Source organism: Saimiri boliviensis, chromosome 4 (assembly GCF_048565385.1).
Source record: "Saimiri boliviensis isolate mSaiBol1 chromosome 4, mSaiBol1.pri, whole genome shotgun sequence".
NCBI classification, from domain to species: Eukaryota; Metazoa; Chordata; class Mammalia; order Primates; family Cebidae; genus Saimiri; species Saimiri boliviensis.
This window is the reverse complement of record NC_133452.1, coordinates 50,482,622-50,495,017: the sequence shown is the minus strand read 5'-3', so window position 1 is coordinate 50,495,017 and position 12,396 is coordinate 50,482,622. Positions and strand designations below refer to the sequence as shown.

Genomic DNA, 12,396 nt, shown 5'->3' with positions numbered 1-12,396 from the left:
ACTCTAAATCTTTAACTCTAAAGGAAGTCCCTTTATAAGTTTGTGAGCAATTACTTAATAATATACTATGCTTTTGTGTCCATTAGTAAAATGCAAGAAATTAATCCAAACCACTCAACTATGACTAAAAGATTACAACCAAGCCACTGCATAAGAGCATGGCAAAGCTGCAATGTAACAAAGAAAAAGAGATGCTGCATTTGGCATGTACTAGTGCTAAAGTGAAACACAGCCAATTGCTATGTTTTATGAGGCCACTTGACTCTAGTTCAAAGACTCAAGTCATAAGCAACACAGAATTATTATGAAAGAATATCTAGGTAATTCAAACCTAGTAAAAAATCAGTTTTATTTCATGTAGAGAAAATAGGATTATTTGAAAAATTCACTGGTTTTGATGTTATATAAACACATTCTGGTTTTGGATATAGTAAAAGCAGAGTTAATATAAAATGACTAATCATAATACTTTTTTATATTTGCCAAGAAACTAGTATATTAATTACCTACATTTTGAGATGACAAATATTTATAATGGAGACAAAGAGCTTTATACTTTTTATTTTTTATATCAAAAATATATTAAGAAATAGGTCTGTAATCCCAGCACTTTGGGAGGCCAAGGTGGGCAGATCACAAGGTCAGGAGATCGAGGCCATCCTGGCTAACATGGTGAAACCCTGTTTCTACTAAAAATACAAAAAAATTAGCCAGGAGTGGTGGAATGAGCATGTAGTCCCAGCTACTTGAGAGGCTGAGGCAAGAGAACTGCTTAAACCTACGAGGTGGAGGTTACAGTGGGCCGAGATCGCACTCCAGCCTGGGTGACAGAGTGAGACTCCATCTCAAAAAAAAAAAAAAAAAAAAAAAAAAATATATATATATATATATATATATATACACACACACACATACATACACACACAAAATAGCTTTAAAATATATATATATATATACACACACACAAACATACATATATGGCACTTTTTGAAGCCGTTTAAAGGACAGTCAATAAACATTTAAATATTTAGGAATAATTTAACTCAGTTGAAATGATCTATCATTAAGCCAGAAGAGTAGCAGATAAAATTTCTCAAAAATACTGTCATTATCTGCTGTATAACAAAATTAATTCCTGTATCATTACTACCACCATCTTCTTCAGTAAATACTTACTAAGCTTTGGTACTATGTGCAAACCATTCATATTAAGGTTACATGAAGTAAAAGATACAGTCCCTAGAGATTAGAACATTACAGCCAAATTAAGGAAAAAAAGCATATTTATAAACACAATAAACAGTGTTTGTAAGTTTGCATTATTAAGTATCAAGTAAGAAGTACCAACAATCAATGTTAACGCAGAGCAAGGAAAGCACAACAAGGGTAGTTGGTCAGGGCAGTTTTAGCAGAAGAGCCACAAGCTGGGTATTAAATGAGAGAACTTGATGCTAAGCACAGAAAACACAAAAGAAACTACTTTCTGCTCTTTGGGAATTCATACTGTTCCATGTATTAGTTATGTCTATACTAGTAAGCAATAAAGAGACTGAACTGTATCAAAAGTGCAATCAACTAAAGAGGCATTAGATAAGCAGCTAACATAACAAGTTATTAAAAGGGAAGTTTCTGCTAAGAATGAAAGACAACAGAAATGACATTCCAAAGCAGCTGCCAGAACATTCCCGAAAAAGTCAAAAGAGGTAGTCTAAAGAAAAGAATGCTGAGGTGTGTAACTTCCTACACCCACCACTACTGAGGTGGTGCTTCAAGGAGATTACAGAGTAGGTTCCAGAGATTTCCCTGAAGAAAGCTGTAGTAAGAGGGGCCTGTCTTCAAGCTGGAAAAGTGGAAGATGCTTGTCCCATACCTAAAACCTAGGGAAAAAGGCTTTTGGGAAATGAGTTAAAGAATCTGACATGTGTCTCAAGCACTTCCAAGCACATGCTGACCTGGCACCTGATTAATCCCTGGAAAATCAAAAGGATGAGAAGCTGCATAAAGAGGCATATGAAAATGAGAGGGCTGAATTGGGACCACCAGCAGAGTTTGTGCAAAGAATGAGTGCTCCCTATGTGGCCCCTAAAGGAGAGTGAGCAACCTGGGGAGGGGTCACATGAATCCATCCAAGAGAGGTATCTATAGTTTGCACAGACCTCAGCAAAGTGAAGGTAAAGGTACTGCTAGCTCCAAGAGGCTGAGGAAGAAGTAAGCAACCAACCAGAACCTAAGGTTCACTGTCAAGGAATTGAGGTGAAAATCTAGAGCCACTGAGGTGGGACATAGAGGATTCACCAGTGAAATACTAAGCTTTAAACATCTGCAACAGCTACAAAAGCACTACAGCTAGATAACCAGCTAGCTTCTTCACTAATCAACTAAAAGTCTGCTGCTTCTTTTACACTTTTCCCTTTTTCCTTGGCCAACTTTGGAAGGATAAGAAACCAGAACTTGCAAGACAAAGCAGGAAGAGTAGAAAAACCAGGTAAGAAGTAAAAAGGCGGCCGGGCGCTGTGGCTCAAGCCCGTAATCCCAGCACTTTGGGAGGCCAAGGCGGGTGGATCACGAGGTCAAGAGATCGAGACCATCCTGGTCAACACGGTGAAACCCTGTCTCCACTAAAAATACAAAACATTAGCCGGGCATGGTGCCGCCTGCCTGTAATCCCAGCTACTCAGGTGGCTGAATCAGGAGAATTGCCTGAACCCAGGAGGCGGAGGTTGCGGTGAGCCGAGATCGCGCCATTGCACTTCAGCCTGGGTAACAAGAGCGAAACTCCGTCTCAAAAAGGAAAAAAAAAAAGAAGTAAAAAGGCAATGATACTCCCTTCCCCAGTTACTGGCTTCCCCCTTGCAACAGACAGAGCAAGAGACCAGTTAAGGAAGAAGCGTCATCTTTATTTCAGGCTTGGTCTGCAGTTTTCACTTGTTGGTAAAGGGTAATTTAATTTTAATAATCAAATTGAGACTTTTGTGACTTTGTTACTGAAGGGTGATTTGTATTATCTACAAGCAGCCAGAAAAATTAAGTTAATCCATGGCAGAGGATGAACCAATCTCAAAGAGTAAACTGAAAGGAACAAAAAGGGGGAAAAAATAATTTGAAAGTGACCAAAAAAAGTTTTTTATAAGTACATCCTACAAGGCTTGCTTTTCAACCTACTACCCTGAAAAATTAACACAGCGGGAACAGAGAAGTATACAAATGTGGTCTTATAAAACATAACTGAATCCATCTAGCTTCACTGCCTATCCTGAGATAGTTCAGCCTTTAACATTTGCAGAAACTTGCCATAACATAGCTCAAGAATCTAATATTAATTCTTAAAACTTAACATGAGTGACCTAAATATGCTAGATTCCCTTTAAAAGACAGAGACTGTGTCTTGCTCCCTGCTGTATCTGTAACACTTCCCAAAGTCTCCCTTACATAAAAAGTGCTTAAAGAGCTGCTGCTCTGCTTACCATGAGAAGGCTGCTCTGTTAGGCTCTTAGGAAATAGGATCTGAACAAATATGCAGACAGCCAATACTGCTTTTTAGTTAAAAATATATTGAGCTTCACTATGGACAAAATTATAATATATATTACTTTCATGCTTATTCTTTCATAGCCAGCCAAATCTTTGAAACATGCACACTGTATTTTCAGTACTATACTACCACAATACAGAATAAATGTGAAACTTTTAAACTTTGATATTCGAAGGAGAAAAAAAATACTACTGTATATATATTTTTAAAGAGTTTAGCAGAAAACCCTCAAAAAAAGTACACTGTCATATAATGCTGTTAAATGCAGAATGGTTTAAAAGGAGCGAAGCATTTTTTTAAAATCTGTATTTCAATTGTTTCTCGGCCTTTTGGCTAAGATCAAGTGTAAAATCCATATTTCATTAATATACATATTAGTTTATGTCTTTTCAGGGAGTAATAGCCTGAATTAAGAGCCTACTATGTGCTACTACAACTGTAAAACAGGTATTATCATCTTTATTTTAAAGATTAGGAAACCTGAGGCTCAGAGTTTAATGACTTGCTCAAGGTCACAACAGTAATAAGTGGTGGAGTGAGAATTTTAACTCAGTGTGTCAGGTTCCCACACTGCTCTTAAGTATGCTGCTGCTATAACGCTGAAGAGTTGAGTTCTACTGACTTCTTTCCAAAATAAATAAAATCCTATTTTAATGGTTACGTTTACAATATACAATAATGAAATATAAGCCATTGTCAAGTTCCAACCATAGCTGGAACATACCTCTGCTAATATGAATTCATTAATAAACTCTTCATGAGTAAAAATTCTATATGGCAAAAGGTAGTAAAATTTATAACAGTCCCTCTCTACGTTTATGTACACTCATGACGTCATGCTTATGGTACGGTATTTATAATAAGTGCTTATGACTATAAAATTTGACAACTTTCAAAATGGTACATTAAAAAAGCAAGTCTTATTACATGGTTGTAGAAACAGAAAGATGTTGCCTGCAACAGAGTCCTATTATCAGATTGTTTCATTCTCAGGCCTTAACTTAGTAAATAAAGGCAGGAGAACCCCTAGATATTTCAGTATACGTCAATGGTTCTTAATTGGAAGGATTTTGCCCCAGCTACCCTGCTCCATCCTGGGGAAATTTGGTAATATCTGGTGGCATGTTTATTGTCATGACTGGGGGTAGGTGGTGAGAATAGCTACTGGTACCCACTGAGTAGTGCCAGGGATGCTGCTAAACATCCTATAATGCACAGGAGACATCCCTCTACCAACAAGGAATTATCCAGTCCAAAATGTCAATAGACACAGAGAAACCTAGTATAAAGAAACATCAGAGGTACCTTGCAGAGGGGGCGGAGAGAGTATTTACGGACCGTAACTGCAAACACAAAACCAGAGAGTCCAAGTAACAGTCAGTAAAGATTAGATGTGGCATTCAAGCAGTGTGAGACCACTGTCCTGAGAGTACTCTCGTCTCACTAGATGTGAGGTGGGTAATGTAATGGGAGAAAATAGCAGCTTACACGCAATACGCCTACCTTTACCAGTGGTGCTGACTTATTTTTTCTGATAAAAGAACAGGTAATTGAAAAAGTGCTAAGTAGAAAGAAAAAAAAATGTACTGAAGAGCAAGAGCTTTTATTAAACAGAACATAGTCCCACTACAAATTTACTGAGTTTTCCTATTACTTACAGTAGGGCTCTAGAGGGTTACATCTAAAATGAGAATAGTGGTTGTTATGGAACCATAAATAAACCAAGTCATAAGAGAAAATCAGAATAAATATTCATGTGTTTCATTCAGGACATCAGCATTTGGAAGATCAAACACTACTGCAGGAAGCCTGGCTTATAGATGCCAAATGTGTAAATGTTCTGATGATATACTACTGTCATTCCTTCTTAGATCTTCCTTTCTCTGAATGCAATACTGACAAAGAAAGAAAACAAAGCACTGGACACACAGCAACTTCTGAGACAGTAGTGACATAAAACAAAAGAAAAAAGAAAACTTCACAAAACGGTGGTTGAGTTTTAATGCTATGTACTTGAAACTTTTCTTTTCCTCTTTCATTTATGCTTCCATTCTGTAGTCCTTTAATGTTATCTTGTTTCTATCCTCAATCACATTTCTTCACGAAAATCTTTTTATCCTCTTTTCATCCTTTTTCACTCTCATTTCCTTCCTTTCCTCTCTTCCAAATCTAATGTCTTACTTCACTCTTTCGAAAGTGCCAACCAAAAATGGAATTATATGAGACCTTTAGAGTTGAGTCAGACTCAGAGGCTATCTAGCAGTAACCCCCACAATGTCCATCTCTCTTCAGCATATCAACACTCCTAATAAGCTGTTAGGAAACAGCTTAAACACGTTAAGGTACATCACCTTTCTTTCAGACACCACAAATCACTTCTCACTGATATGTACTGCTAGATTGCTGGTGAGATCCAAGCAGAGCAGTATCACTGATATGAATTGCTCTTGCTTCACGGATACCAATTCCTTCTCATAATCAACATTTACTAAATTAGAAAAAAGTTCACTAATTTAGGTACTATCCTAAACTACACTTGGGCGAATTCGCAGGCTATCTGCTCTTTGAAAATTATCCTTCGATAGGCAAACAATGAACTGCATGCAGTGTGATTCATCTAAGAAGTCTTGTTTGACATTTTGTCAGGATAAGGAATAACTCACTAAATGCCCCAAATTGACATTCAAGGTATGTCCTACCCTCCTACCTTCCTCTGAAAGTTGATTCTCCCCTTAACTGAGTATCCAATAAGATACTGCTTCATTTCGAGGATTCTGGGTCATATTAGGTAAATACGGTACTGTACTTCAAATGGTACTGTAGTGTGATGCCTCGTGGAGCCCTGGCACATGCATGGGAGCAGCAGTAAAATGATTTATTATTGTGGAATAAAGGAGCTAAACTCTCATTTGTTCTGTGCTGGCTTAGCCCTAAAGGGCAAGGAGGTGTAGGTCCCATACACCCACCGTTCCGTTGTGCTGTCTAGTTTAAATTCATGTTGCTAGCGTTCCACCAAAGTTTGCAGGGTTTTGGAGGTAAGTCTCCGGCTGTTGCTTCGGCGGAGGAGCAGCGTTCTCCTCGCCGCGGGCGCAGGACTTGCTGCCTCCGGGGCAGGCAGGTGAGCCCGGCGCGGCCCGCACGGGGTCGCCACCCGCCCCGCCGCTGCGCCCCTTACCTTGGTTAGCTGGGCGATTTTCTTGCTCATTTTCAGGTGCATCTCCTGGCTGTAGTCCATGCTGTGCCCAGCCAGCTGCGCGGCAGCCGGCGAGGGCGCGAATTTGGCCGCCCCGGCCACCAGGCCGCCGTAATAGTGCTGCTGCCAGCTCATGCCCGGGGTCGCCATCTTCCCGACAGACCCCAACCGGGACACCTGTCCCCGCGCGCGGAGGCAGGCCCGCGGAGCAACGACGTCCGTGAGGCAAGAGCCGCGGCGGCCGCTTCCCAACCCGACACCCGGCGCCCGCCAGCCCTGGCCTCAGGCGACCTCCCGCCCGCGACCCCCGAGTCACCCCTGGAAGGGACGGGGCGGTCCCGCCGGCCCGAAGCCGCGCGGACACCGGCGCGGAGCAGATGCCCAGGGCTGGGCGACGGCGGCCCGGGGTCGAGCCAGCTCTCGCCGGTTCCTCAGCCCGCGCCCAGCGGCGACTTCGAGGACAGCGCGGCTCCGCGACTCCCGCTCGCAGCCCGCACCGAGGACTTGGCGAGGCTCCGGAGGGAGGAGGAGACCGGGCAGGCTGCGGCGGGGGTAGGCGGGGACATGGAGAAGGACGCGGGAGCCGCCGTTACCAGGGCGCGAGCGGGGGCGGCCACGTCATTTCCCCGCAGCCAAGCCCCGCCCCTCTCGGCGGCGCCGCCGCCAGTCCCGCAGCCCCGCGGCTAGTGCGGGCGCCTCGCGAGGGCGCGCCGGGACCGCGCCGCCGGTGCTTCCCCCGTGTGGCGGGGACCTGGCAGCCCAGCCCTGGCGGCAATCCCCGTGCGGCGAGCGTGAGGTCTGACGTAAAAAAATATTCTCCCGAGAAGACGGTACCGTAGTCGCCATCGGTTAGCAGAACGCGTTTCTGTTTACAGAGGCTTTCCACGTGCGTCCTCGTGTGTGCAGGGCCCCAAGAAGAGCGGCAAGCCCAATCTAGAAACAGCGCTAGTAAAGTATGGAGGACTCCCTGCCCTGCCCTACCTTCCAGTGGCACACAACTACTGATGGTTACACTGTCTTAGGCTCCCCCTACTGTGTGTCCGGCCACTGTCCCCAGTTCAGTGCTGAGTGTTATCTGTGGAGGGAACACCCCTCTTCAATCAGCTGGTGGAGCACCGCATAGCAACTTTCCTCCGACAGCGCCCAAGACGAATAGATATGAAACTACTTGACTGGAAATCAGAATGGGATCGTAGTGAAAGTAATGGGTGAAAACAGAAGATGGAACAAGACATCAGTGCTTTAAGGATTTGGAGCTGGGCCAAAATGTGTCATAACTTGTGCATTTTCACCTTCCTAAATGTGTTATTCCCTATCTGTTTTCTCTTAACATCTCTATTCCTGCAAGTCAAATGATTTTTTTTTTTTTTAAATTTTGTTTCCTGCATTGAAGCATGTGAGTCATTTTAGGGCATGGATAATGCAAACTTTAAAAACATAGAATTGTACCTGTTTTTTTAAAAAGCCTTATCTCCACGCAGTTGTGCAGAACCAAATTCCCCCACTCCGTGTGATTTATTTTTAGCATGCAAGTAGCCAAAATATCTGAGAATATTGACAAACTAAATTGAGAGCCAAATTAACAAAGATTGTCAGAATGTGGCAACATCTAAACAAGGTGAAGATTCGGACCCTGAAATCCTTTCAGATCTGTTGGAATTCCAGAAAGGAAACTTGAAATTGGCTACCTCTCTCCCCAGATGCTGGGTACTGTGTCCCCTTTTCATAGACTTTCCAGGAAAAAAGATGTCTAGTTCCAACGTTCTGAATGGAGCACATGGCCAGAAACAAATATCCTGCAAATGTTGCTCTTTTCTTAAGCACTAGTGATCAAATAAAATCAAATAGAATTAGGAACTAGTGTTATTTCATCAAATTCTAGACATGAAAGAGTCACAGTCATTTTAGAACTCTCACGTTCTTTATATTCTAAGCAGAAATGTATGTTCAAAAGGCTCTCTCTGTTTCACTAAATATGTAAAGTCAAGTCTTGCTAGGACAAAGATGTTTTTGTTTTTGTCACTATGATAAATTGGAAACAGAATAAGACTGGAAATAAGGAGAAGAATGTATAGCCTTAGTTGAGTCACCCAACGTGTTCACTCCTCAAGTGATTCTTCTGAAAAGAGACAGTGTTACCAGCTCCTTCCAGCTCTGACTTGGTAATTAGAAGTTAGGACCCTGGTCCACTGGTAATTCACTCTGAACTCCATCACATGAGTTTCAATCATCACTATGTAGCATAGCCCAAAAGGACCCTTTTCTTAAATCCTATGCTCAAAATAAACCCACTGTCATTTCATGAATTTAATATTTTTACCTCACCACAATGGGATAAAATAAGTCACAATTAAAATTATATTTAATTATAAATAATGAATAGAAACAATAATAATACAGGTTGAGTGTCCTTTATCCAAAATGCTTGGTGCCTGAAGTGTTCTAGATTTCAGACATTTTAGGATTTTGGAATATTTGCATCATACTGGTTGAGCTTCTCAAATCCAAAAATCTGAAATCCAAAATGCTCCAATGAGCGCTTCCCCTGGTTGTGTTGGCACTCAAAATCTCTGGTTTTGGAGCATTTTAGATTTTGAGTTTTCAGATTTGGGATGCTCAGCTGATAAGACATACTGCTTTAGCTGATCTCTCATTGCTATGAAGAAATAGCTGAGTCTGGGTAATTTATAAAGAAAAGAGGTTGAATTGGCTCACAGTTCTGCAGGCTGTATAGGAATTTCTGCTTCTGGAGAGGCCTCAGAAACTTACAATCATGGCGGAAGATGAAGGGGAAACAGGCACAACTTGCAGGGCTGGAGTAGGAGTGAGAAAGAGTGAGGAGGTGCTACATACTTTTAAACAACCAGATCTCATGATAACTCACTATCATGAGAACAGCACTGCGTGGATGATGCTAGCCCATTCATGAGAACTTTGCCCCTCAGAAAACTTATAATCATGGAGGAAGATGAAAGAGAAGCAAGGCACATCTTACACGATGGCAGATGAGAGAGAGAGAGAGAGAGAGAGAGAGAGAGAGAGAGAGAGAGGGGGACTGCCAAACACATAAAACTATCAGATCTTGTGAGAACTCACTATGACAAGAACTGCATGGGGAAACCACCTCCATGATCCAATTGAAATGGGAGAAGTTCCCTTGTCCCCTTCACAGGATGTGCAATGGGAGTGTGACTCACTTCTTCAGTGCCCCACTGCTCAAACCTCTAGGGGAGCATACAGATGGGCAGGCTGTGAGGCTCAGACTCCATGGCGTGTCTAGGGGCGAATGTTTACAGTTGAAGCCCCAGTGGGCATGTGTTACAGGGTGCTCTTTAGCTTAGCTGTCAGCAGGCAGCTAGTGTTAATCTGCTCAATTAGACCCCTGCCTTATTGCAAGGACAGAGGGCATTTGTATCCTGGGGTTCTTGCCTTGGTGTACTGGAAGAATCAGATCACACATGGGCTTGGAGAATGAGTGCAAGGTTATATTGAGGCGAAGTAGCTCTCAGCAAATGGGGGAGCCAGAAGGGAGATGGTTTTCCCCTGTGGTCAGGCCACTCGGCACCCTGAGCTCTCCTCCTATTGCCCCAGCCAAACTCTGTGTTATTCTGCCAATTGATGGCCTGCTGGCATGCTGGTGCCTGTCAGTGCATTCCTCTCCACATCCAGCCACCTGTGTGTCCTTCTGCTGACATGCTCCATTCAACATCCAGCCACATGTGTGTTCCTCCACCGATGTGCTCCTTTCGACATCCAGCTGCTGGGTGTCCCTCAGCTGATGTGCTCCTATCAACGTCCAGCCGCCTAGGTGTTCCTCCGCTGATGTACTTCTCTAGACATCCAGCTGCTTGTGTGTTCCTCTGCTGATGTGCTCCTCTCAATGTCCAGCTGCTTGTATGTCCCTCTGCTGATGTGCTCCTCTCAACATCCAGTCACCTGTGTCTGCCTGCTAGGATCTCCAGATTTTTATAGGCACAAAATGGAGGTGGTGGCAGGCCACGGTATTCTTGGGGAATGCAACATTTGGGCAGGAAAACAAAAATACCTGTCCTCACTTAGGTCCATGGGCATAGGCCTGGGTGTGGGGCCCTAGTCAGGGACCACACCCTTCCCCCTTTTGTATCATTTGAAGGGACATAGTCCGGTACTTTCCTTCTGTATCGCAATAACCTCCCAGCAAGTCCCTCCCTTGACACGTGGGAATTTCTATTTAAGATGAAATTTGAGTGGAGACACAGAGCCAAACCATATCATCCCATCCCTGGCCCCTCCCAAATCTCATGTCCTTCTCACATTTCAAAACACAATTATGCCTTCCCAGCATCTCCCAAAGTCTTAACTTATTCAGGCATTAATAACCCAAGAGTCCAAGCCCAAAGTCTCATCTGAGACAAGGGAAGTCCCTTCCACCTATAAGCATGTAAAATCAAAAGCAAGTTAGTTACTTCCAAGATACAATGGGGGTACAGGCATTGAGTAAATGTTCCTGTTCCAATTGAAAGTAATTGACCAAAACAAAGGGGCCACAGGTCCCATGTAATTCTGAAACCTGACGGGGCATTCATTAAATCTTAAAACTTCAAAATAATCTCTTTTTACTCCATGTTTCACATCCAGGACTTACTGATGCAAAAGTTGGGCTCCCAAGGCCTTGGTAAGCTTTGCTTCTGTGGCTCTGCAGGGTGCAGCCCCCACGGCTGCTTTCATGTTCAGTGTCTGTTGCTTTTCCAGGCACATGATGCAAGCTGTTGGTAGATACAGCATTGTGGGGTCTGGAGGATGGTAGCCCTCTTTTCACAGCTCCACTAGGCAGTGCCACACTGGAGACTCTGTACAGGTGCTCTGACCCCATATTTTCCTTCTGCACTGCCCTAGCAGAGGTTCTCCATGAGGGTTCCACCCCTGCAGCAAACTTCTGTCTGGACATCCACATGTTTCCATACATCCTCTGAAACCTAGGCAGAGGTTCCCAAACCTTAATTCTTAACTTCTGTGCACCCACAGGCCCAACACCACGTGTAATGACCTGAAGCAATGGCCTGAGCTGACTGACCTAAGATAAGGCAGTGAGCGTAGGAAAAAAAAGGATGGATGTAAAATATCCGTAAGGTAAAACAGAAAGAACATTGAGGCTGAGGAAGAGAGAGCTGTCAAGTTTGCATGACTTTTTCCAAGGAGGGGAAGCTCCCAGCACACGATACATGGTTATAAAATTAAGTAAAAATTTATAAAAATAACATTCATTGTATTTCTTAAGACTCCCAAATTGTGTATGTTTCAGGCACCTGAAAACGTAGGCTAACCCCAGGCAGTAGCAATTAAGGCTAAGAATTAAAATTAGAAGCTGGGTGTGGTGGCTCACGCCTGTAATCGCAGCACCCCAGGCAGATCACGAGGTCAGGAAACAGACTAACACAGAGAAACTAAAAATACAAAAAATTAGCCAGGTGTGGTGGCACATGCCTGTAGTCCCAGCTACTTGGGACACTGAGGGAGGAGAATCACTTGAACCAGGGAGACAGAGGTTGCAGTGAGCCGAGATCGCACCATTGCACTCCAGGCTGGGCAACAAAAGCAAAACGCCATCTCAAAAAAAAATTGGGATTAAGAGGTGAGCTCAACAAGTAATGAACCAAAAGCATAGGCAACAAAAGAAAAAGAAAAAAATAGA

The 12,396-nt window shown here is 43.2% G+C and overlaps 1 protein-coding gene and 1 pseudogene across 5 annotated transcripts in view; one reads left to right on the top strand and one right to left on the bottom strand.

Moving 5' to 3' along the window:
* FAM184A (family with sequence similarity 184 member A) overlaps positions 1-7,341 on the bottom strand; it is a 121,790-nt gene extending 114,449 nt beyond the window's left edge. For 4 of the 5 annotated variants that reach the window (XM_010349300.3, XM_074397562.1, XM_074397561.1 and 1 more), the window contains exon 1: positions 6,708-6,957. In XM_010349300.3, coding sequence (XP_010347602.1) covers positions 6,708-6,875 — 168 coding nt within the window. In that variant the 5' untranslated portion in view covers positions 6,876-6,957. Of the gene's footprint in view, positions 1-6,707 lie in introns of all 5 variants that reach the window. The other variant, XM_003938614.3, reaches the window with a different exon arrangement.
* On the top strand, positions 3,846-4,009 carry LOC120363324 (U2 spliceosomal RNA; annotated as a pseudogene).
* Positions 7,342-12,396: the final 5,055 nt, after the last annotated feature.